This window comes from Centroberyx gerrardi, chromosome 20 (genome assembly GCF_048128805.1).
Source record: "Centroberyx gerrardi isolate f3 chromosome 20, fCenGer3.hap1.cur.20231027, whole genome shotgun sequence".
NCBI lineage: Eukaryota > Metazoa > Chordata > Actinopteri > Beryciformes > Berycidae > Centroberyx > Centroberyx gerrardi.
In genome coordinates, this window is record NC_136016.1 from 6,929,408 (window position 1) to 6,950,849 (window position 21,442).

At 41.3% G+C, this 21,442-nt stretch overlaps 2 protein-coding genes across 2 annotated transcripts; both read right to left on the reverse strand.

Annotated features, from left to right (window-relative positions):
- Positions 1-765: 765 nt before the first annotated feature.
- Positions 766-2,403, reverse strand: kcnj2a (potassium inwardly rectifying channel subfamily J member 2a). The gene has a single exon (XM_071907680.2). The coding sequence runs from the start codon at positions 2,401-2,403 to the stop codon at positions 1,120-1,122; it is 1,284 nt and encodes a 427-aa protein (XP_071763781.1). The 3' UTR covers positions 766-1,119.
- Positions 2,404-9,278: 6,875 nt separating this feature from the next.
- On the reverse strand, positions 9,279-17,610 carry kcnj16a (potassium inwardly rectifying channel subfamily J member 16a). The gene is made up of 2 exons (XM_071907841.2): positions 17,510-17,610; positions 9,279-11,446 (listed from the first exon to the last, which is right to left on the reverse strand). The coding sequence occupies exon 2, from the start codon at positions 11,434-11,436 to the stop codon at positions 10,165-10,167; it is 1,272 nt and encodes a 423-aa protein (XP_071763942.1). The 5' UTR covers positions 11,437-11,446; positions 17,510-17,610; the 3' UTR covers positions 9,279-10,164.
- Positions 17,611-21,442: the final 3,832 nt, after the last annotated feature.

A 21,442-nucleotide genomic window follows, 5' to 3' on the forward strand; every position in this document is an offset into this window, starting at 1 on the left:
ATTCCTAATAGGCTTTGTCATTCTGCAAAGTTCGCTACAAGCTGGTGAAAATGTGTTGTATTGTCTTTAGAACTTCCTTCCATACACAGTGGAGCTACAATTACCTTCTTTTGTTTCGAAAAAAAAAGATAATTAGGCTTTTTTCGATGTGTAATTTCTGCTATGAGACCAGCTCATGAACGGTAAACCTGCTGTACCTTATTTGCTTCAGACATGTATGGAAGTTTTCACTGAGACAAGACTAGGAAATATCTAGGCAAGTTAGTGAGCATCTATATATATTAATTTGCTTTCAGCTTTTGTTTTGTTACTTCGCATGGCAGTTTCATTTCTTTTCTTAGACTACATCAAGAACGTTAGAACGTTCGCAATAGTGTCTACCTCGTTTATTCCTGACTTCCTTGACTGTATTCAAACCTCTGTAGTTTTAAAAAGTAAGCAAATTTCTGTGTGGCCTTAAAAAAAAACTCAAATCTTGGACTAAAAAATGTCCATGATTAATTTCAACTCCGTCGTATACAAACTTTCTACCTGATTTTTAGAAAGAACTAGAAGTACATTCGCCAACGTATGTGCAAATTAGCAAGGAAAAAGTCTTTGGTTCTCAATGTGAAAGCGCAAAGTGTCAAAAAGAAAACATCTTTAAGGGTTTTTTCTTTTCTTTTTTTTTTCTATTTTTGCTAGTTTCTGTGCATTAAGGATAGATTGTGTAGCAGCACTTGAGAACATATAAGTGTAAAAACCACCAGTCTTAATACGTCTTGTTCTTAGAATTTGCTGGCCAGAGAAACAGAGACATGCCTGCAATTTTCAAGTCATCTCGACAACCCCTTCCTTTATGTTATCTTGCAGTCAATAGACACTAAGCACACATTCGTGGGGACTTCATGGAGAATTCTTCCTTCAATATGCACGTGCTTCATAGTGCTGTGTTTTGTCATGCTGTATGTAATTGAAGTTCAAATAACTCTTACATACTAGTCCTCAACCTAGCCCCTTCCCACAGCAGTACCGTCAGCTTGAACTTGTCCTCTACCCAAGGCCCAGCTCAGCTCATTGTGCCTTTCAGAGCAGGAGGTGATTTTAAAATCTGTTATGTGAGGTCTGACGTCGACACAGTCATATTTCTGATTCTCGTCTCAGAGGCCGGGGCTCTAGAGGTACAGTGGCTTGGCTGTGTTCAGTCTCTGAGATATTGTCTGTCTGGGTGCCGTCGGGGCCGACGCTACCCCCGTTCCCTTCGTCCGTGTCCTCTTTGTTCTCCAGTGCCATCTCATTTTCATAGCAGAAGGAGTTGGAGTTTGAGAGGATGTATTTTTTCTCCGCAAGGTCTCTGGCACTGCACAGCGGGGTGCTCGGCACCTCGTATGTCTTATGGAAGCGAGAGTAGTCCACCTTGTAGTAGTTCTTCTCCTCGAAGAGCACGGGCTCGAATCGGTGGCCCCAAAGGATCTCGCTGGCCAGGTAGGAGCTGCGGCACTGCGTGGTCATGGCGGTAGCCTCAACCATGCCCTCCAGAATGACCACGATCTCAAACTCGGAGCCCTCCAGCTCCTGTTTACTCAAGTCATAGAAGGGACTGTCCTCGTCGATCTCGTGGACGATGGTGATGGGCGAGACCAGGAAGATGCGGTCAACTCCGCTGTCAAAGCCCACATCTATGTCCATCTGGTCGAGGGGGATAAACTCCCCCTCCGCCGTGGTCCGGGACCTCAGAAGCTGTGCCCGCACATGCGCCTCCACCAGGTGGCTCTTCCTCAAGTTGCCCACGCGCCACATCAGGCAGAGCTTGTTGTCTCTCATGGCCACTGTGGCGTTATGACTGAAAACCAAAGTTTCGTTCCTCTTCTTGGGCTTTGCCATCTTTGCCATAACGGCACCGATGATGAAGGCGTCGATAATGCAGCCCACGATGCTTTGGAAGACCACCATGAAAACAGCAACCGGGCACTCGTCGGTCACGTATCTGTAGCCGTAGCCAATTGTGGTCTGAGTCTCAATGGAGAAAAGGAAGGCAGCGGTGAAGCTGCTCACATTGGAGACGCACCTCTGGGCGTCATTTTCTAAGTCCCCGTGGAAGATGGCCACCAGCCAGAAGACACAACCGAAGAAAAGCCATGATAGGAGAAAGGCGAGGCAGAAGATGACGAACATCCATCTCCAGCGGATGTCCACGCATGTGGTGAAGATGTCGGCCAGGTAACGCTGGCCCTTCTCGCTCACGTTGATAAACTGCACGTTGCAGTGACCATCCTTCTTCACAAATCTGCTTTGAGGTTGGTGCCTTGTGTGCACCTTGCCCTTGCCATTCCCGTAGCCGTTGGGTACTGCCATAGTGGCAAGCTTCATGCCGTCCTCCTCTGATGACACAATGCTATAACGGTTGGCTCGCACACTTCCCATCACCTCTGTCTGGGAGGGCTGTGCTGCTTCTGCTTTGGAAAACAGTCTGAGTTTCTGGAAGAAGCGTTGGAGAAACAGTTTTGAAACACTTCTGGGGGACCAACTAAAACAGGAAATGGTGATATAGTGAGGCGGACTGAGGGGGCGCCTCTTCGGCCTCGCTGGCCCCTAGAGTGACTGCAACCAAGGAGAGGTCTGCAGGGCTGAGGATGAACTGGTCACTCCTCTTTTATCAGCTGCTTGGACCTCATCAATGACATGTGCTATAGGAAACAGAGAGAGAGAAGACATCTGTTAGACATGCATCATTCCAGATAAACTAGATGAATAAACACCTTATAAAATCATGAGGGCTGTTAATGAAGAAATAATCATTACATGGATCAACAATTAAGTATCAACTTGCTGAACATGAACTATACTACGACCTGTCACAAATGATAACTTCATCACCCTTAACTCAGCAATGTGTGCAGCCTGAGAAAAGCCATCAAAAACTTTATACCCAAGGACAAGAAAAGCACGTCTTCTGGTGCCAACAATATTTCATTCAGTTATGACAAACAACAACAGTGCTATTTAACCCTACTCTGACTTTTCTACTTTCACTGAGAGAGGTCATGGTGTAATTGGACTCAGGTCCCATTATTGGTCAAATAGACTTGTTTTTCTTGGCTGCACTACGCTGACTTGATCATTTCTCGTTGGATTGTGGGTTACGGTGTTTCTATGGGATCCCACGAACTATTTGCTTGGACTTTTTCAGATTTTGCACTGCTGTTGGATCAAATTAAAAACTTACACTGAGAAAGCTCAGATACACACATCATTTTTCTAACCGCGTCATCTTTTGAATAACACACTGTAACCAAAGAACAGAAAACGCATACGTATGTCACATGATTTGATAATCAACCAAAGCAACGTCCAATCAGGAAAGCATAATTGTCACATCAGCTTGTTCATCACATCACATGCACCCTCCTGCCTCATTGTTCACTGGTGCATTATTAATGCCCATTTTCGCATATAGTGCCTTCCTCAAATCAAGAAAGATGGAACATGTTTTGCCTGACAGTGTAAGTTAATACTCGAGTGGTTGTTTTGTCCATCGTCACCCACCTTCTATAAACGTATGAGGTGATTTTTATGAGCCGATTGTTATGGAGAATCCGCATGACACACATATCACTTTCTCTTTCAACTTTCATTTTGCCAAGAGCGGTGAGCTATATGTAATAAAGTCAGTATAGTTTACCTGTTATTTTTAACAAGCTTTAAATGAAAAGTGTGGGCTTTCTCTTTAGGTGTGCAGAAGAGATGCACGCAGCTTGTTGACTCACAGAGAGACCTCAGGGATTTCATCTTTTCTCTGCTGCATAATGGCTGTCCTGTGAGGATTCTCCTGGCACAACTAAAGCACGACTCATTAAAGCCCTGTGTCTGTTGTACTCGTCCTAGACCTGGCTGTCCTAGCAACGAGCTCTAAAGTGACCTGCCTCACAGACTCTTTTTGATCTTAGAGTTTTGTGAGGCATGAGAGTTCAAGATGAGAAGGAGCATGAGTCGGCAGGGAAAATTAGATGATTGTTGTTCACGCCTGGAGGAACATATCAAACACCCAAATAAAATTACTTCAGCAAACATTTCTCTGATGTGTGCTGGAAGTCATTTTTTCGCTTCTACTAAAGATGGACAGTAAAATGGTTCAGGCACTATGTCTATGTGCCTTTTATTTCTAAATTTAACATCAAATGGAACAATTGTGTTAATTGAGTTGGAGAGCAGCTATGTCATCAAACTAGGAACTAATTTGCATGCATTGTTGACAGTAATCTGTCATGATGCTATACTTTGTTAAGCACTAATCTTTCCTCAACTGGTAAACAGATTTGATTGTAATTGGAGTTATGCCAATCAAAGGTAACTGCATCTTGCTCTTTTTGTTTTCTCATTGTTTTATGACGGATATTTTACAACACTGGTAATTAGTTTTACTGAAAGGGGACAGAGGTAGAAAATTAATTAATAAATGTTACATTCGATATTCTTGCGTTAGAAAGCTTAATTAGATGCAGACAAATTGTCAGCTCCATGGGTCATCAGGTTTTGAGTGAAAAACTCAAATCATATAGGGGTGGAAATAAATAATAATAATAATAATAATAATAATAATAATAATAATAATAAGTAGTAGTAGAAGTAGTAGTGATGATGATGATGACAATTAAAATAACAACAACAATACTACTAATAATAATAATAGCCTAATAATAATAACAACAACATAAAACTTAGTAGCGTAGATTGTAACATTAAACCATAATAGCTCCATGACTCTGAGACGGGAAACTCCGAGCTGCACTCAGAATGCAGCAAATGCCAGCGACAAATGTTAACAGGTGCGGGGAAAAAGGGAACTGACTTCTGATGCAATCATCCACACACCCCTCAAAGACATAGCACGTTCCATTCTGTAACACATGCCACTGGAAATTACTTTTGGTCGAAAATAAGAAGCGAGATCAAGTATGACCTAATAAATTCTAACTTTTGGCGGGTCTTTTGACAGTTATGTCAGCAAAAGTCGTGCGTAAAAGTCCAGGAATCCACATGTTGAAGCCTCCTTGTTTACTTTTTAAAACTCGAGTGAAGTCCAGACCTGAACTGCAGATCATCAAAGCTGAATGTAAACGATTGTTTTATGGCTACAAGGTAATTATTTTGATATATGTAAGGCTATGTCAACTATTTCAGCAATGCATCCATTCAGTTACGCACAGCATGCGCTACCCCGGAACACTCGTTTTGTTAGATAGCATATATTACCGGTATGCTAGTATTGTGTGTTTGCTCTTCTACAACACCCCCTGCATGCATCAATATTAGGGCATCACATCCCGTGTGAAAGCATAATAGGACTAGGCTCTAAGAAGTTCCTTAAAATTCATGTTTAGTCTACCTGCTGCTCATTTGTGGACCGGTTGGGATCGGCTTGGTGAAATATATTCCAGAAGTTTTGGCCTCTGCTATCCTCGGCGTTGTTTCCACGGGTTCTTATTTATTTAGGTTGAACAAGATCAAGTGTGAAACTCCCTCATGTCTCTGAATGACTGGTCTTGGTAATGTGCTTTGCGGAGAGATCCCCCAAAGCAATTTAAATAGCATATACCGGCACGGACCGCCCTCTAGCTGCTCTGTGCCCAACCAATGGAGAGATGGAGAGGAAGCGCACTGGCGAAAGGCGCAAATACACTATGTTTGGTGAAATCGTGTGTAATGTTAATAACCGGGTGTGCTGATGCGAGTAGGACACAACATGATGTTAATGCAGAGCAATTTGAAATTAATTGGCCCGTGACATGTTTAATCCTAATCGGTGATGTAGGGGTGAATAAAAAGGAGGGTAAACTGTGAACTCCAGCCTGTAATCATCATCAGGCAAACATATAAACAAAAATCAATTAGGCTACATGATCAGAAATGCATTAATTTATGCTTTCCCCCTTAAAAGACCCTCTCCTAATATAGCATACATCATTTTGATATTAGTAGGCTACTACTTAGGATATATAGTGTAAATATACATCAGAAAAATCAAAATCCAAAAAATGTGGGCAAAGTGAATTTAGGTGGTTTATCCTCTGCTACATCCCCGACCCGAACTAAAAATCCCCATTGTAAACCTTAAGATAAAACTTTTACTTTATACCTTTAACTGCCAAAACTAGGACACACTGCGGGATGTTACGCACTGGAGACTCCTTAAACGCAAAACAATCTGTTTCCATCCCCGAAGATGCAAGCAGAAACTTATTTTAACTCCAAACATGCACATATTAAAATCTTCCGAGAAGGTGGATTATGTCGCCCGTCCCCACCTGCTGCTGACCGCAGTTACTGTGCAATAAAGCTGCCCGTCCCACTCAGCGACGTTACCCGTTTTAGAATAGGTTATAATAACTGTTGTTTTTATAGATCTTATTTTTTAATGTCTGTATGGAAAATGTGTTCTGTCGGAAAGAATGACTCACTCAATAAAGGCCTACATGCCTGTATTATGATATGACTGTCTTTCTCCACTAAGCTATCAAGTTGCTTAGGATGTTTAGACTATGCATCTGTTGCCCTATAATTTTAGGTCAGGCTTTAGTTGTGTTCAGCAGCAGTTTCAGCGGGATGCCTTGGTGCAAGACTAAATGATTCTTACTGCTTACTAATTAATGATAAACATTAACCCACAGCTACATCAATTTCAAAAAGCTTTTAAACTGTCCTTTTTTTCTTGTTTCTTTTTGCTTTATTTTAGTAACCGCTATTTATAGTAGCACATATATTTAGTCCAAACCACCTGTGTCAGTGAACTGTGCGCACTGTGTGTTTGCTTTCCATGCCCAATTTACAGCAAGAGGGAGAGCAATGCATGCAGCGGCCAGTGCTGCGTGTGGACCACAAGGTGGAGAGCTGGAGACTGAAATTAACCAGTGATTGCCCCCCACACGTTGCTCAGTGATGCTCCCCGCATGCAAGCATCAGACAGCAGCAGAAGATAGAAGGTTGTTGGCCATGTGTGCTTTTAATGTAGAAGACAAACAGTGATATCATTGTGGCAAAAACATCGATAAGATTAATATTAAGGGTTAGATTAATAATAAGAATTACAGTATTAATGACATCACCTTTTAAAGGTGCAATAAATGCAATAATTGAGATTTTTTACTGTCCCATAGCACAAATGACCATAATATAGCCTATCCATGGGTGTTGATAGAGTTGTTAATGAATACCAATGACTCAACAATTACTTCACCAAGTACTGAGATTTCTGGCTTTCAAAACTCACTAGCCTGTTTTGGAACAAAACCTCCACCCATTGGAGTTTCAAGACACTCCCAGTCCCCCCACCCCACCTACTGGTATTTTCAACTGCTCAACTATGGAGGACAGTGCTATGAGTGACAGAACGCCATCACAAAACATTTCATTCTCAAGCCAAAAAGCAAATGACAAAACAACATTATTATAGTATTTTGCATCATAATATATTACCTCTTCACTAGACATTTCTGTTTGACATCTGCTCTGATTAGCTAGCTGCCTCGTCTCTATTGTGAAAATGTGACTTTATTATTAATCATGTCAATTACAGGCCATCTTAGGGTGTTTTCACACTTAGTCCTTTTCAACCTCTCAAGTGGACTCAGTCCAATGACTCAGCAATTTTCTGTGCATTTGTGAACACGCCAAATGAACTCAGACCCCTCTAAAACAAACCAAACTCAGACAGACTGCAGTTTTCAGTCAGAATTGACCTTGTTCAAAAGCAGCTGCTGGGAGCTGTGGCCAAAAGGTGGTCGGTCGGTGCCTGCATGGAGGCACCAGACGTGAACAAGATTTCGTCCTGATATGCTCAAGGTTCTTGACATTATTAGGGTGTTGTGGGTGACACGCCTTTTCAATATCACGTGGATTTCGGGAACAGTACCAGAGTTGTGGTCCTCAAAAAGGGTACTGGAGGATGTGTTCCAGCTGTCAAGGGGTCACGCTGCTCAGCCTTCCTGGAAAAGGTGGCAAGGTGGGCATCAGATTACAGATAACAATGCACCTTGTCATTTTCATGGACATGATGTCAAGAAGCAGCCCAGATCTGGAGAGTATCCAGCTTGGTGACATTAGGGAGGGATCTTTGCTGTTTGCAGATGATGTCATCCTTTTAGCTTCAGTGGACAGTGATCTTTGACGTGCATTAGAATGGTTTGCTGCCAAGTGTGATGCAGTCAGGGTGAGGGCAAGGTGTCTTGTCCCATTCAGGTGGGGACTGACCATCTGGCTCAAGTGGAGGAGTTCAGGTATCGAGCGGTTTTATTCACGAGTGAGGGTAAAAGGGATCATTAGATTGACCATAAGATAGGTGCCATACTGTGGTGGTAAACAGAGAGCTGAGCCACAAAGCAAAGCTCTTGAGGTGCTGATCAATCTTCATTCCAGTTCTCACCTGTGGTCACAAGATTTGGAGGGCATCTCCCAGCATGCCTGGGAGGAGAAGCTGGAGGAAAAGGACAGGGTGACACTGACCCAGATAAGCGGCTCAGTAATGGATGGCTGGGTGGATTTATTCATTTTATTTATTTATTCAGTTTATTTGACAGGGACGGTGCATAGGCTATCAATAAACACTACTGTAAATATGCCAGAGTCAGCTAAAAGGCTGGATGTATGAGGATGGATGTATTAGAATAAGAATAACAGCATGACCTTTTACAGCAAGTCAAAACCTGTCTGTATCTCTCTGTTAAACAAGGTGTGATGTGTTCCACCTTGCAAACTGGTGCCTGAAATATATCACAAGGTTCTGATTGATCCATTTTGTTTAGATGAGAAGATTACATGGTTTTAATGGAATTACACAGCCGTGCAAATCAAAGCAACACAGTAGCACATGCTAAGGCAGCGTCTGTTTACTTGACATCAAAGTGACATTCCCGGTCAGAGCTTTTGTTCTTAGACAAGAAACATGATCTTTCTATGACAGCGTGGACACAATCCCCATTATTTGGTTTATTAGAGGAGGGGAAGAGGCATACCAGACATTTAAGAATAATTTTATTTGTTGATGTTGTTATTGTATTAGAAGCAATATTGTTTTGATATTTTATATTGTAAAACAATTTGAAACGTTGTCAAGGAAAGTGTGATTATAATAAAGATGTTGTTGGCCTGTAATAACATCAGAATTGTCATATACTGTTTGTTACAATAGACCCTACTATTCATGTGTTTCATTGCAGGTTTTTATGATATAATATTCAAGGATGTAACATGTCATTAATGATTTTTCATTCACAGAAATCTAAGACAATAAACAGGCTTCATCACACAGTGATTTATAGAAGTTATTTTATTTTTGTGTGAGATGAGACAGATTGGGATTGCATGGCTTGGCTTTCAGGTAATTGCCATACAAATGGGATTTTACCACCATAAACACTAAATGAGAGTTGTAAAAGGCAACTGCAGTGTGTTCCAATATTTACAGCCAAAACATTTTAATCTTGTTTCATGCAAAATAAGGATGTTTTTGCCCAAAATAAGACAGTATTTGAGTTGCCCCTATGACTCCTATTTATTTACCATTAAGAGTGGTTAGATTTTGGGCCAAACTCTCCAAGCAAAGAACCCCTTCACTATCAAAATGTCCAGTTATGATAGTGGATGAAAAGCATTTATCATAGAGGAAGGATAAAATGTATGGATTAAAAAAAATACAATACACACTGAGCAAACTGTCAATATTCACAATGTTCAACAAAGCAAAGAAAAAAAAAATAGAACCATACAGCAATGTACTCTATTTTACATACAGTTGATTCCAACATGTGGAAAATCATTATGAGTTTTGTTTTGCTTGTATTTCATTTTATATATTAAATAGAATACAAAAACAAAATAACAGTCTTCCCCACTTAAAGATACAGCATTATTGTCTTTTAACCAACTGGCTCAAGCCTTCAAATGAATCTATTTATACAATAAACTTATAAAGACTGCATTCAGAGAAAATTATCTGCATTTCAAATAATGCGCCTTTCTACAGTGTAGTTTTGTATTCTTTCCATGTTAATGTATCTAAAAAATTAAACAACTGACATAACCTTTAATGAGATAGTTTCCTCACTTTTTCCCTCTACTTACACAGTATCTTGGACTGTTGTTCAAGGACAATGAACTCATTATTATTCTGAGCGGCCACTGTGAATATCATCATGGCTCATCTTTAAGACTCGTGAGGTCATTCGGGGGCATCAAAGTGTCTTGATGTCGATTGCCTACTTTCGATGTCGAAACCTCCGCCTCGAGGGAGTTGTCACTCACAAGCTCCACAGTCACTGTCGGGGGTTTCAGATGTTGCTTGTGATGATTTTGCCTTGGCGAAGACTTCGGAGAGGGCCGCGGGGAAGATCTGGGAGAATGCCTCGGGGAATGTCGCGGAGAGGGCCGCAGCTGCTTCTTGCGTTCAAACTCCTCAGCGCTGACCTCCGGCACCAGGACCTTGGCGGTGTGATGGAACATGATGTAATCCACCCTGTAGTGCCTCCTGCTGACCCGTATCATCTCCTGGAACAGCTGACCCCAGAGGATCTCGTCCGGCGTGTACGAGGTACGCGTCTGGTGCAGCATGCCGGTGGAGTCGTCCGTGTAGGTGAACGACACCACCAGCTCAAAGTTATCCTTCCGCAGGTCCTCCAGGCCCATCGTGTACAGAGGGCTGCCGGGTGCAATCCTGTGGAAGATGGTGGTAGGCGTGACCAGGACGACGTCACTCTGCTGGATGACCAGGTCTTGGTAGGTCACGTCCATTTTCCCTGTGGTGTGCACGGTGGAGCGGACTATCTGAGCGCGGGCTGTCCCCTCCACCATGTGGTGCCTGCGGAAGTCCCCGACCCGCCAGGAGAGACACAGGAAACCGTCGCGGAGGTTGATGACGGCGCAGTTGCTGAAACCCACCGTCTGCGCCCTCTTTCTGGCCGAGGCCATTTTGGCAACAACAATCCCAATGACGAAGGTGTCAATAAAGCAGCTGATGACGTCTTGGATGGTGACAACGATAATGGCCACCATGCAGTTCTCTGACATTCCTCTGAAGCCGTAGCCAATGGTGGTTTGAGTTTCAAGTGAGAAGAGGAAGGCGGCCGTGAAGCTGCGCACCTCATACACACAGGGGTCGTTCGTGTGGTCCTTGATGTCACCATTGGCGAGAGCGATGACCCAGAAGAGGATGCCAAAGAAGAGCCAGGACAGAATGTACGAAAGGGCGAAGATCAGGAACATGACCCTCCACCTGATCTCCACCAAGGTGGTGAAGATGTCCGTCACAAAAAGGAGCCACTCCTCTGGGACGTGGCGGAACACCACGTTGCAGTTGCCCTCTTTGCGCATGTAGCGGTGCTTCTTCTGTTGGTTGCCATTCTCAGTCCTTACACTCAAGGCTGTGGTGTTGTCGGAGGGGCTCACAGAGGTATACTGTTTGCACATCTTGCAAAGTCTGCGGGGAAGATAGCGAACAACAATGTTTCGTTATTTTTTCATCATCAGTGTAACATGGCAAATATCACACATTAACTTGGGGTCATTACTGTAAGAGGCAACAATGAAAATTGTAATTTAATTGTCTACATAGAAGAAATTTAGAGAATAAGACGGAACACTGCAGGCCACACCCACATCACTTATTACTCAGTAATAGGAACTTTTAGTTCAGAGATTTGGATTTGGTGTATTTGATAAAGAAGAGTTGACCCATTACATTGAAACAATGAAAGTATTCTGATCTTGACACACACTTCCTAGGCTTTCTGATGGCCAGTGGTTCTCAATACTGGTCCCAAGGACCCAGAGTACTGCAATTTTTTTTATCCTACCAGGTAATTAATTGCAGTTACTTGCAATCACCTGGAATCCCAGGTGTAAATGAATCCCTGATTAGATGGCTGGAATGAAAAACAGCATTGGTCAATTTTGAATGAGAGCTGCTGAGATTGTTGCTTTGTAGTTCAACTGACCCACAAAGTTCTCTGGGAGAGGATCATTAGACTAATGCAGGTCATGATAACAGGAGCAGACAGAGGGCACTATCAGTGGTAGACCAAACAGCAACTAAAAGCTGTCTGATCTCTGACCCAAATGAGGCGTTAGGGGTCCAAAAGTCAAACTGCCATTGTGATTGTATTACAAAGCTTTGCATTGGAAATGGAAATCCTGATTTCATCATAGCCAAGATTAGGCTCCCGCACACCAATTTAGAAGATCATTGTGGAAAAACTCCATATATATCTTTTTTTATATCACACACACACACACACACACACACACACACACACACACACGCACACACACTTTATTCACTTGACAGGGAATCCATTCACAGAATTGTGTAATAAGACAAGAATAAGAATAGAGTGCATAGAATAAGAGTAGAGCTGATGGGGTCATGTGAGGTACAGTACTGCTGCAGTGATGCTACTTCCACTGAGCTCCTGTTTCACCCTTGACTGAATGTGTTTCCACAGTTGGAAAAGGAAGCTTGAGACCAAATTAGTAGTAGAGATGATAAAAATCTTGCCAATATATACGGAAAATAGTCAAGTGGTTATAAAATGTCTTTTTTAAAGTCTGTTTAGTTTAGCGACCTGTCACCGCCACTTCTACAAAGATCATTCAAAATATTCCAAAACGGGTATTCCATGTGATGCTCTCATACAGAAGATGGGCCACATGACCCTCCATTCACCTAAACCAGGCTTGCCCACTTTCCGCCTTTTTTTTCCAGCCGTTATTGTTGGAGGAAATAATTAACAACGGAGTCTTCCGTGTATCAAAAAGATTGGCTGATCACTGGAAATCTCCAACCTCTGCTCACCACCCTGCTGTAACATCTAATACAAATACATTACGGGGAGAACTTTGTTGACAACAAGAACAGCAAGACAAGGCAAAAGAACGCTGACAAGGGAAAGAGAGAGTCTTGCCTGAATGTTGCCTGCTTTTTTTTTCCATTGCGGGTTATCCTCATAATTTCATTCACGTGTTTTCTTTCATATTTTGTCTCCCATTTAGGTTTTTTTTTTGTGTACTTTGACTGCTCTCAAGGTCTATTTTTAAGATACCAATCTGGGAATGTTTACCATGTATGATTCTCTTTTTCCTGCCTCTTTGCACTGTGTCAATACATTTAATCATAATGGGGCAGTTGCCTAGAGATGCAAAACCCATCGCAACAGACCATGCTTGGACTGCTATTTTGTATTGTCCAAAGCAACTTGGAAGTATCATGTAGTTCTATTATGCAGAACAAACCAAGGTCACCTAAAGTGCTGTTCACAGAGTAGTCCACATAGATAGACAAGTAATTCCTTTTGTAAAGGTAAAGTGACACTGAGGCTGCAGTGCATGTAAAAAGTTTGATTTCCTCTGTTTAGTCAACACATATTACACTACACTTATTAGTTGATCAAAGTAACTAAAATGCTGTAGTTCGCCTTATGAAGCTATTTTGTAATTGTATTTGTTAAAGCTTAAATTGTGCAACAAACAGTGCAGGTACAGTAGGCATTTTGCAGTTTAATTCCTATTTCAATATCTGTTTAGTGAGAGGCGGTCTGTTGTTGTACCACAGTAGGATGCCTTTGCCCCAGTAACGTTGAACTCTTTGTAAACATACAATAATGTTTCCATGCAGAGGTTTGCTGTTGTCCAAAGCAATGGCCCAAGACCTTTTTTTTTCTGGGTGGAGTCCAAAGAGTTGTCAGAGGGCCAATAAAGGAAGCGCCACAGGACTGAACTGGTCTAAGTTAGCAGGGGAAAAATGAATGTGGAAACTGGAACAGTGTCATGGTGCGATCACGGGCAGAGGAAGGATCAATCACAGCCAAACCACTGAGAGCATCCTCTACGCCCAAAACAAATGGGGTTTGAATCACCGCTATCTGACTGAGTGAACTGGGCTCCGGTCACAGACTCCGCTTCCTCCTGGCTACAACTAGCGTCCCCATTGCCAGAGTGTGGAACTCACTCCATGAGGTCATAGAAATAATGTCCTATCAACTTCCCATAATCCCTGCCTAAATAGCCTGATATCAACAAAAGCAGAAAGAAGCACCATTTATACTGGAACATGAAAAGATGTTAATGAATATAGATCCAGTTACTGCAGCGTTCAAAGGCCATCAATCTGGAATCGATGCCCAAAACTGCCCTGCAAATATAAAGTATAAACAAGATTTTTGGGGAAATACAGTGTTATTTCAGTTTTAGTTTGCTATGCTATGCTGCAGCCTCAATGGGACTATATCCTTGTATGTCAAACAATTGTTTTAGAGCCATTTCAGCAGTCAGATTCCTCCAGTGCTGTGCTGTTTATGTTACAATATGACAATGAGATTTAGTGTTATTGTTGTATAATTCCACAATGATTGGATTTCACTGCTCATATAAGTCTGAACAAGTGCTGTAAATCTTGGTTTGAGTACAGTAAAGAAAAAGGATAAAAGATATTCATTGAAAGAAGTGAAAAACTGCCAATATAACTAAAACACATGATATGAAGAGTCGTAAATACAATAACTTGATTTAGTAGATTATACAATTAAGAGTGTTTTATGGATATAATTTACTCATGCAGTATTTTAATTAAATGTTGGGGCTACTGTCCTCAAAGTACCACAGTAGTCCTACTGTGTTCAGAGCCTTAATTATATCTTCCTGCATTGCAAAGTCAGGCTTAACAACTTAACATAATGAAGATACATGCTCAGGCAGTCAATATGGATATTGTCACTCCAACAAAGAAAGTAAAAATAAAATACACCGAGCCCTTCAAGTATCTTAACATGGGCAGACGAGTTAATTAGGAGAACTCGGAGACGTATAATGCATTGCACTATGGGCATAATTATATCTTGTCTCATGTGGTTGGCTCACCGTGTCTCATAAACACAACTTCAAAGACACCATTAATCCTACAGTTTCTCTTCCAAGATTTTAACTTGATATAACTGTTCTTGGAGAGATTTTGAGCGTGAAAGTATCTGGAGGGTCAGGCCTTCATAAAAGCATAACAAGGTGCTGGTAATGTTTCCCTAAATAGATCTTAAAATGGTAGTATATTGTACCACCTTTTTAATCAGAATCGAACATTAATTACTGCACAGTAGTTCATAATACTGAATGGGAATTTCCACCAAACGCAATCTACAGTGTATGGCATTTTTCCTGGAAATTATGCAAACTGCCGTCACAATTATTAAGCGCATTACGTTTTCATCAAAAAGCAGCAGTAATTAAGTCATTATCATTTTTATTAAGGCATATGATTTCACCCATTTTCTCATTAGTCACAACTGAAACAGTGTCCTCCCCTCCACAGAGCCATAATTTCCCCCTTGCTGTTGCAGCAGACGGCCCTCATGGTTCCCTCTGTTGTGTTGACCCACTAGGTTGAGCTGTTCTCTCCATATTCACTCTGCCCATTTGTAGAGCTTATGACTTGAAACAAGCAGCACTGTGTACAAAACAAGATACCGCACTGAACAACCACTTACAACCAAAGCAGACCATGCCCTTTAGCACAAAGCTCCCAGTAAACTCAGAGAAAAAAAAAGAATAGAAATCTACTTCTTCTTTAGCACTGATACCTTTTTTTTTTTTTTTGCGTGTTTCTTGTATTCAAAAGTTAGAAATAGGGTTAGTCACCCACTGCGCTTCATGATAATAGGAATCAAGAGATGAACTCTGGAAACAACTTGGGCAATTGGCTTATTTCCTCTACTGCTTGGGGCCCTTACAACTCCATTACATGCTCACTTACTGCAAATGACATTGTGCCACCCATCTGTGGTTCACTGGAATAGAACCATATACACGGGTGGCCAGTCTCAGCTCAGCCCTGGGCGCTCTCTCACCCCTGCTGACCTTCAGAACCACTACGCTGCAGAAAGTAGTCCTTCAGTCTCTTACTCATTCTTAAAATCTAATTTTTCTCAAAACGTCTGAACAATTCTGACAGTGGGGTGAGATTATTCCACTTGTTCCCAAATCCATGGTGTGACATTCATTGAAAAATGGTAGAATAAGGCAGGTCACTTCACTAGTATCAAGAAAATGACCCTTGATTTATGAAAATTCTTGATAAATTGAATTGCATTGGAATCAAGAAATGATCTTAAACCATTGGCAGAGTTTGTCACTTGTTTTAAGAGAATTAAGATTTTAAGACTAAATGACTTGTTAAGATGGATATTTTTTTTTGCAGTATCAGGTCAGGAGTTCCGGCTTTTTTTTTTTTGTATTATAAAGGCTAATGGTTTACCCAAGCTTCAAAGTGCCTAGTAGACCAAAGCACCTGTGTTTGGTTTTGCTTCATCAGAAATTGCTTAATGTTGGGAAGCTGCATGGCCTTCATTAAACGTCTGGTAGGAACATGTGGTTACCTCCACCGGACATAATGTCTATGTCAGTATGACTGTTCCTCAGTGTATAAAGAAACTCCTCTCTATGTTGGGCCTATCCTTGTCACTGTGCCACTGGATTGAGATGAGTCATTTTATCTTATAGCAGCGAGCTTACCATCTTAAAATGATGTCAAGCCTTGACACAGGACTGGTAACCGTTATTGTATAATTTTCTTGAGGAGCAGCTTGACCTTCACAATCCTACAATCCTTATTTGTCTGTGGTGCACTGTTTGAAAGATCAATAGACGCATATTTATGAAACAGAGTCTTTCCTGCTCTGTCAGCAGTGATGTCACCTCAGACATGCACACTGTGCTCTCCCTTATTACACTGCTCCTCTTCACACCATTGGCCAGATATTACTCTTGTCTGGATTTATTACATATATTATATATTTTTTACAAATACAATACAAATACAAATACAGGTTCTTTATGATATGTGCAGTGCTAATCTTTTGCTGTGTCATGATTCTAAATTCAATCAGATTTCACGGTGAAACCTGATCACAAACTCTACTTATCACCTTGACCACATCTTCATTGTTACTGCTTTTGTAAAACCATTCAGGCATTGTGTTGCTGCTGCCCTATACTGTATCTCAGATTACCAATTGTTCTGTTGTCCACAACTTTACTTATAGGTTGCCTCAGATTTTTCACTTCAGCATGACAACCTGTCTCAAAACACCCAGCAACCCCTCACTGACTTTGTAAAGGAATATGGAGTTTACTGTTAGTTAGTCCATATTCTTGAATGCACTTTTATCAACACACAGTTAATACTTACACTATTTTCCAGAGTATTTATTCTCAGTGCATAGTAACATACATATGACTACTCTTTTTTACTATCTAAACCCTTGTGTAAGACCAAAAAATGTTTCACAACACATACAGTACATATATACGATACCTCCCTCATATACTATGCATATTTCAGATCTTCTTGTTTGATCTTTCCTCGTATTTGACATTAACTTCAATAGCTTGACCTTGCAAATTATAATATGCACAAGTGCTTGGTTTTCAAAGGCAATAGAAGCAGGTGTTACGGATAAATTGGAAAATGAGTAATGAATAAATGGAATGTCTTTACCTGAGTGGAAGGCTCTCCAAGGGCTGCACAGTGGCAAAACAGTCACCTGCTGGAATGAGCCAGCCCACCTGCCACTGCAAAAACTAAAGACTAACACCTCCCTTTAAGAATCACATGATATAACAGAGGCAGGTGAGTGTTTCTGAGTGTGTGTGTGTCTGTCTGTAGTTCTGAATGTGTGCGTCTGTACATGCATGTGCGAGACTAAATGCAAGAGTGTATACTGTGTATTCATGCATGTATGTGTGTGCGCGTGCATGCATTTAGTGTTTCATTGTGATGGTAAAACTACATCTTTTTTTTGAGTAACTGGACCATACAGACAATTTAACTGTGCAGGAGTAAGCACTGACCACTTTTGTATGTTTTGGTCTTGATGGCACTATGCAGTTTACTGGTATACATAATGCACTTGGGCCCTTTGTGTGGCTGCAGACTCACTCCCTTTAACCTACTAAAGCACTGCTGTACAACAATGTGTTGTTGCTTTGATAGTAGCAAGCCTTCAGCTATGACTGCGATACATATCTTTCAATTTCTTCAACAAAATCCATTAATTGTCCATGAGAAACAGCCTTTGTCTCCACACATCAAAACAATGTCAGCATCTTTGTTGGGCAAAGCCTTTCAAAATTAGATCTCTTCTTTAGCACTTCAGCTCACAGGCCTGCATTCACTAGGACAACACAAAACTTTGTGAACACCTTTGTGCCTTTCTTTTTACAAGAAGCGACTCAAAATCCCTTATTCCCACCTTGGAACTCCTTAGAGAGCCTAACTCAAATATCTGTCCCCCTCACTTAATAACTGCTTTGCAACCAATCTCTATTCACTGCACCGAGCAAAAACCCTAACTCAGGTTTCAAACATGGCCGCCTATTGACTGGCCGCCTGTGCCTGGTGTGGAAAAAAGGTTAGCTTGTCTTACATATTGTGATAACATGGGTTCTCTTTGTTATGTACCCACAAACAGATCTAGGACGATGGAAAGGAGAGAGTGCTGTCAGGTCAACGTGACTTTTCCATCATGGTGGTGTGAATGTTTATAGCATGTACGTATATGTAGATGACAGCAAATAGCTACTGAACAGTGTTAAGTAATAGCATTGCCTTTGGCCATACCACCTCAAGTGAGCTGGCCTCAGTTTCTCTAGGCACACTGTAGGCAAGAAGGTAAATAATATGCTTAAATGTTCTGAACAACTTTAATTAAACCTTTTCTTTGTACGGACAACCAACAACAACTGCCCAACGCTCTTGTTTCTGAATCAAAAGACTTTTTCTGCTGAATGTAGCAATAAAATAAATCAAGTAAAACTGACCAATCAAGACATCCTACATTTGTTTAGTTCAGAGTGAATATCCCATCATCATTTGGGCAAACAGAGTGAATCTAAGGTGTCTCAATTAAAGCTTCTTTTTTTGAATTAGGGCTGTTATTGTCTGAAAGTGAAAATGCAACTTGGTTTAACTGAATTGAATTTTACTTGAGGGTGTTATAAGTAATATGCTGCTGTCAGATGAAAAAAAAAATCTTCAAAAAAAAGTTCTCCGAAATTCAGAAAAAAATAAAACCAGCCACATATTCAGCCTTAATGACCAGGCATTTTTGAGAATTTGATCCAGTTTTATGGGCCATCGAGTCATGAAGCTTGCTCTACCTATAAAGAATGATGTGAACCCTCAGTTCAAGTAAACGAAAAAAAAAAGATGAAAATCACCAAGATTGCAGTTAAGTGTTTTTCTGTGACAGCAGCGAGCAGAAATGCGTGCCATTTGACACCTTTGTAAAATGTGCGGACTAAGAGGGCGAAGCATATGAAATAACTCAATGGCAGAGTAGCGGTTTTATTTTTCTGCTTGGAACGCAGTGGGGGGTCCTCACAGTAAATTCCTCTGGGTGTCTAAGAGTATGTCTGTGTAACAATGCCAGCTTTTATGTTTATGAACCTGATTGCATGTTTTGAAAGTGAACAAATCTGTGTGTGTGTGTGTGTGTGTGTGTGTGTGTGTCTATGCGTCCGTGTGTGTCTGTGTGCATGCAAGTGTTATGTGTGCACGCAGTAGGTAGGTTAATGGGGGTCTTAACAAAGTGGACCAATAACAAATCACCTCATTTCCAGGAAAAAGAAATATTTTGTTCCCAATAAAAATGATCCGCAGAAATACACGAGCACACTGTTCTGTAGAGGGTTTTGATGAAGCGTCCCGGGGGTCTTGGAGCAGTCAAATGCAAAGCCAAGGCACAAAATTAGAGAAGCCAGAAAGATTTCGGGGTGTGAAATGCAGCCATTGGCCACTACACATAGCTTGTTCAAGAATTTCAAGAGAAAAGGACGACTTTTGTACCTGTCATCAATAAAGGGATCGATCACAGAAATGGCTTCAAGAGATTTCAGTGTCATTTCATGTAAATCCCTATTTTCAGGTGAGGCACAGTTGTCCTGTCAAAACTGTTCTGCATGTGCTTTCAATGTACAGTAATTATATGCCGGATTTGTTCGTGCATTTGTTAATGCGGCATAATAAAATAGTCACATTAGGTTCTATAATTTGATTTAACAAGATGATTTTAAGAAGTCATTTTTCTTAATCTTAATCTGAACTATTTCCATGCTTAATCAATTGTGTGTTTGTTCTGCCCACAACTCATTTTAGCATTTTTACAGTAACCTCATTATCTGCATGTTTTTGCACAAAGAGCTCTTTCAGAACCGATAGTACAGTTAGAAAATAGTTAAATCTGGTATAACGCATCAATATTTTTGAGACTTGTGTTTTGATATGCATTGTCCCTGTCTAAATAAACTAATTAATAAAATAAATCCCAGATCCCACATTTTCCTTTTCACTTTCATTTGTATTGATGTTTGTGCCAGCGGGTGTGTGTATCCAGCTTTCTGTTCTGTTGTGTGCGCATGTGTGTGTGTGATCACATGTGTGTATATGTCTGTATCTGCGGTTGGTATGTGATGATTCAGAATGCACTTTTTCCTAGAAGGCAGAACAAACAAACAGCTTTGCAGTAAGGACCTTATCGGCCACGCTCAGCGTTTTACTGTAAAACAGCTGCTGGAGTCTGGGTCACCGCAGGTCAGCTGCCCACAAATGCCTCAGTAGAGAAGACTGTAAGTCTTAACCAGCAGTGGCACCTTGTACATAAGGGCTAGTGAGCCTTAGGTGCTCATCGTACAGCCTGTACTTCAGCACAGGACCATGTGGGAAGACATCCTCTCCCCTTTGGCTCTCCTCTTTCTCCTGCGTTTAGCATCCCAAACCTGTTCTCTGGAGTTTGTTGCACTTGGAGCAAGACGGATAATTGACACCCTGCTTCTCTTTGTTCTCTTTCTTCTCCTCACCACTTTTCCTGCCTTGCCAGTGCACACTGTTCAAGTCTGTGTGGATCTGTGTGTGTGTGTGTGTGTGTGTGTCCGTGTCCAAAGCCCTCTTCTGATTTCAGCAGATTTAGCCCTTGTTAGTCTTTGATATGGGAAAACAACATCTGAAATTTCAAAATGCTTTTTGTTTAAATCTTTGACGCTCTTCAATAACAGTACACACTCACATGTACAGACCAAAAGCAATAAATCAGTCAGGAGGGAATTTCAGGCTCACTGCGCTGCCCGAGGATCCGTGAGGTTCCAGTAATTTCTGCGTGTCTCCTGTTTCATTCAGAAGCAACTGCTATGTATTGTGTGTGTGAGTTTCATAAGCATTCTTATGTCATGGCTCATGAGGCTGTGATGTGACGCTAATCTAGCCCAGCACTACCAGGGAAACAGCTACTTTATCCTGGCTCACAGCTACACCGGACCATTTGGCTAACACCGCAGGTTTCCATTTTCACTTGTTATTCTTGTCTCGCTGCTTTTCACATCCTTCATGTCTCTGTAATTTCTCTTGCCTTTATTATCGTTTCCTTGGAAAAAAAAA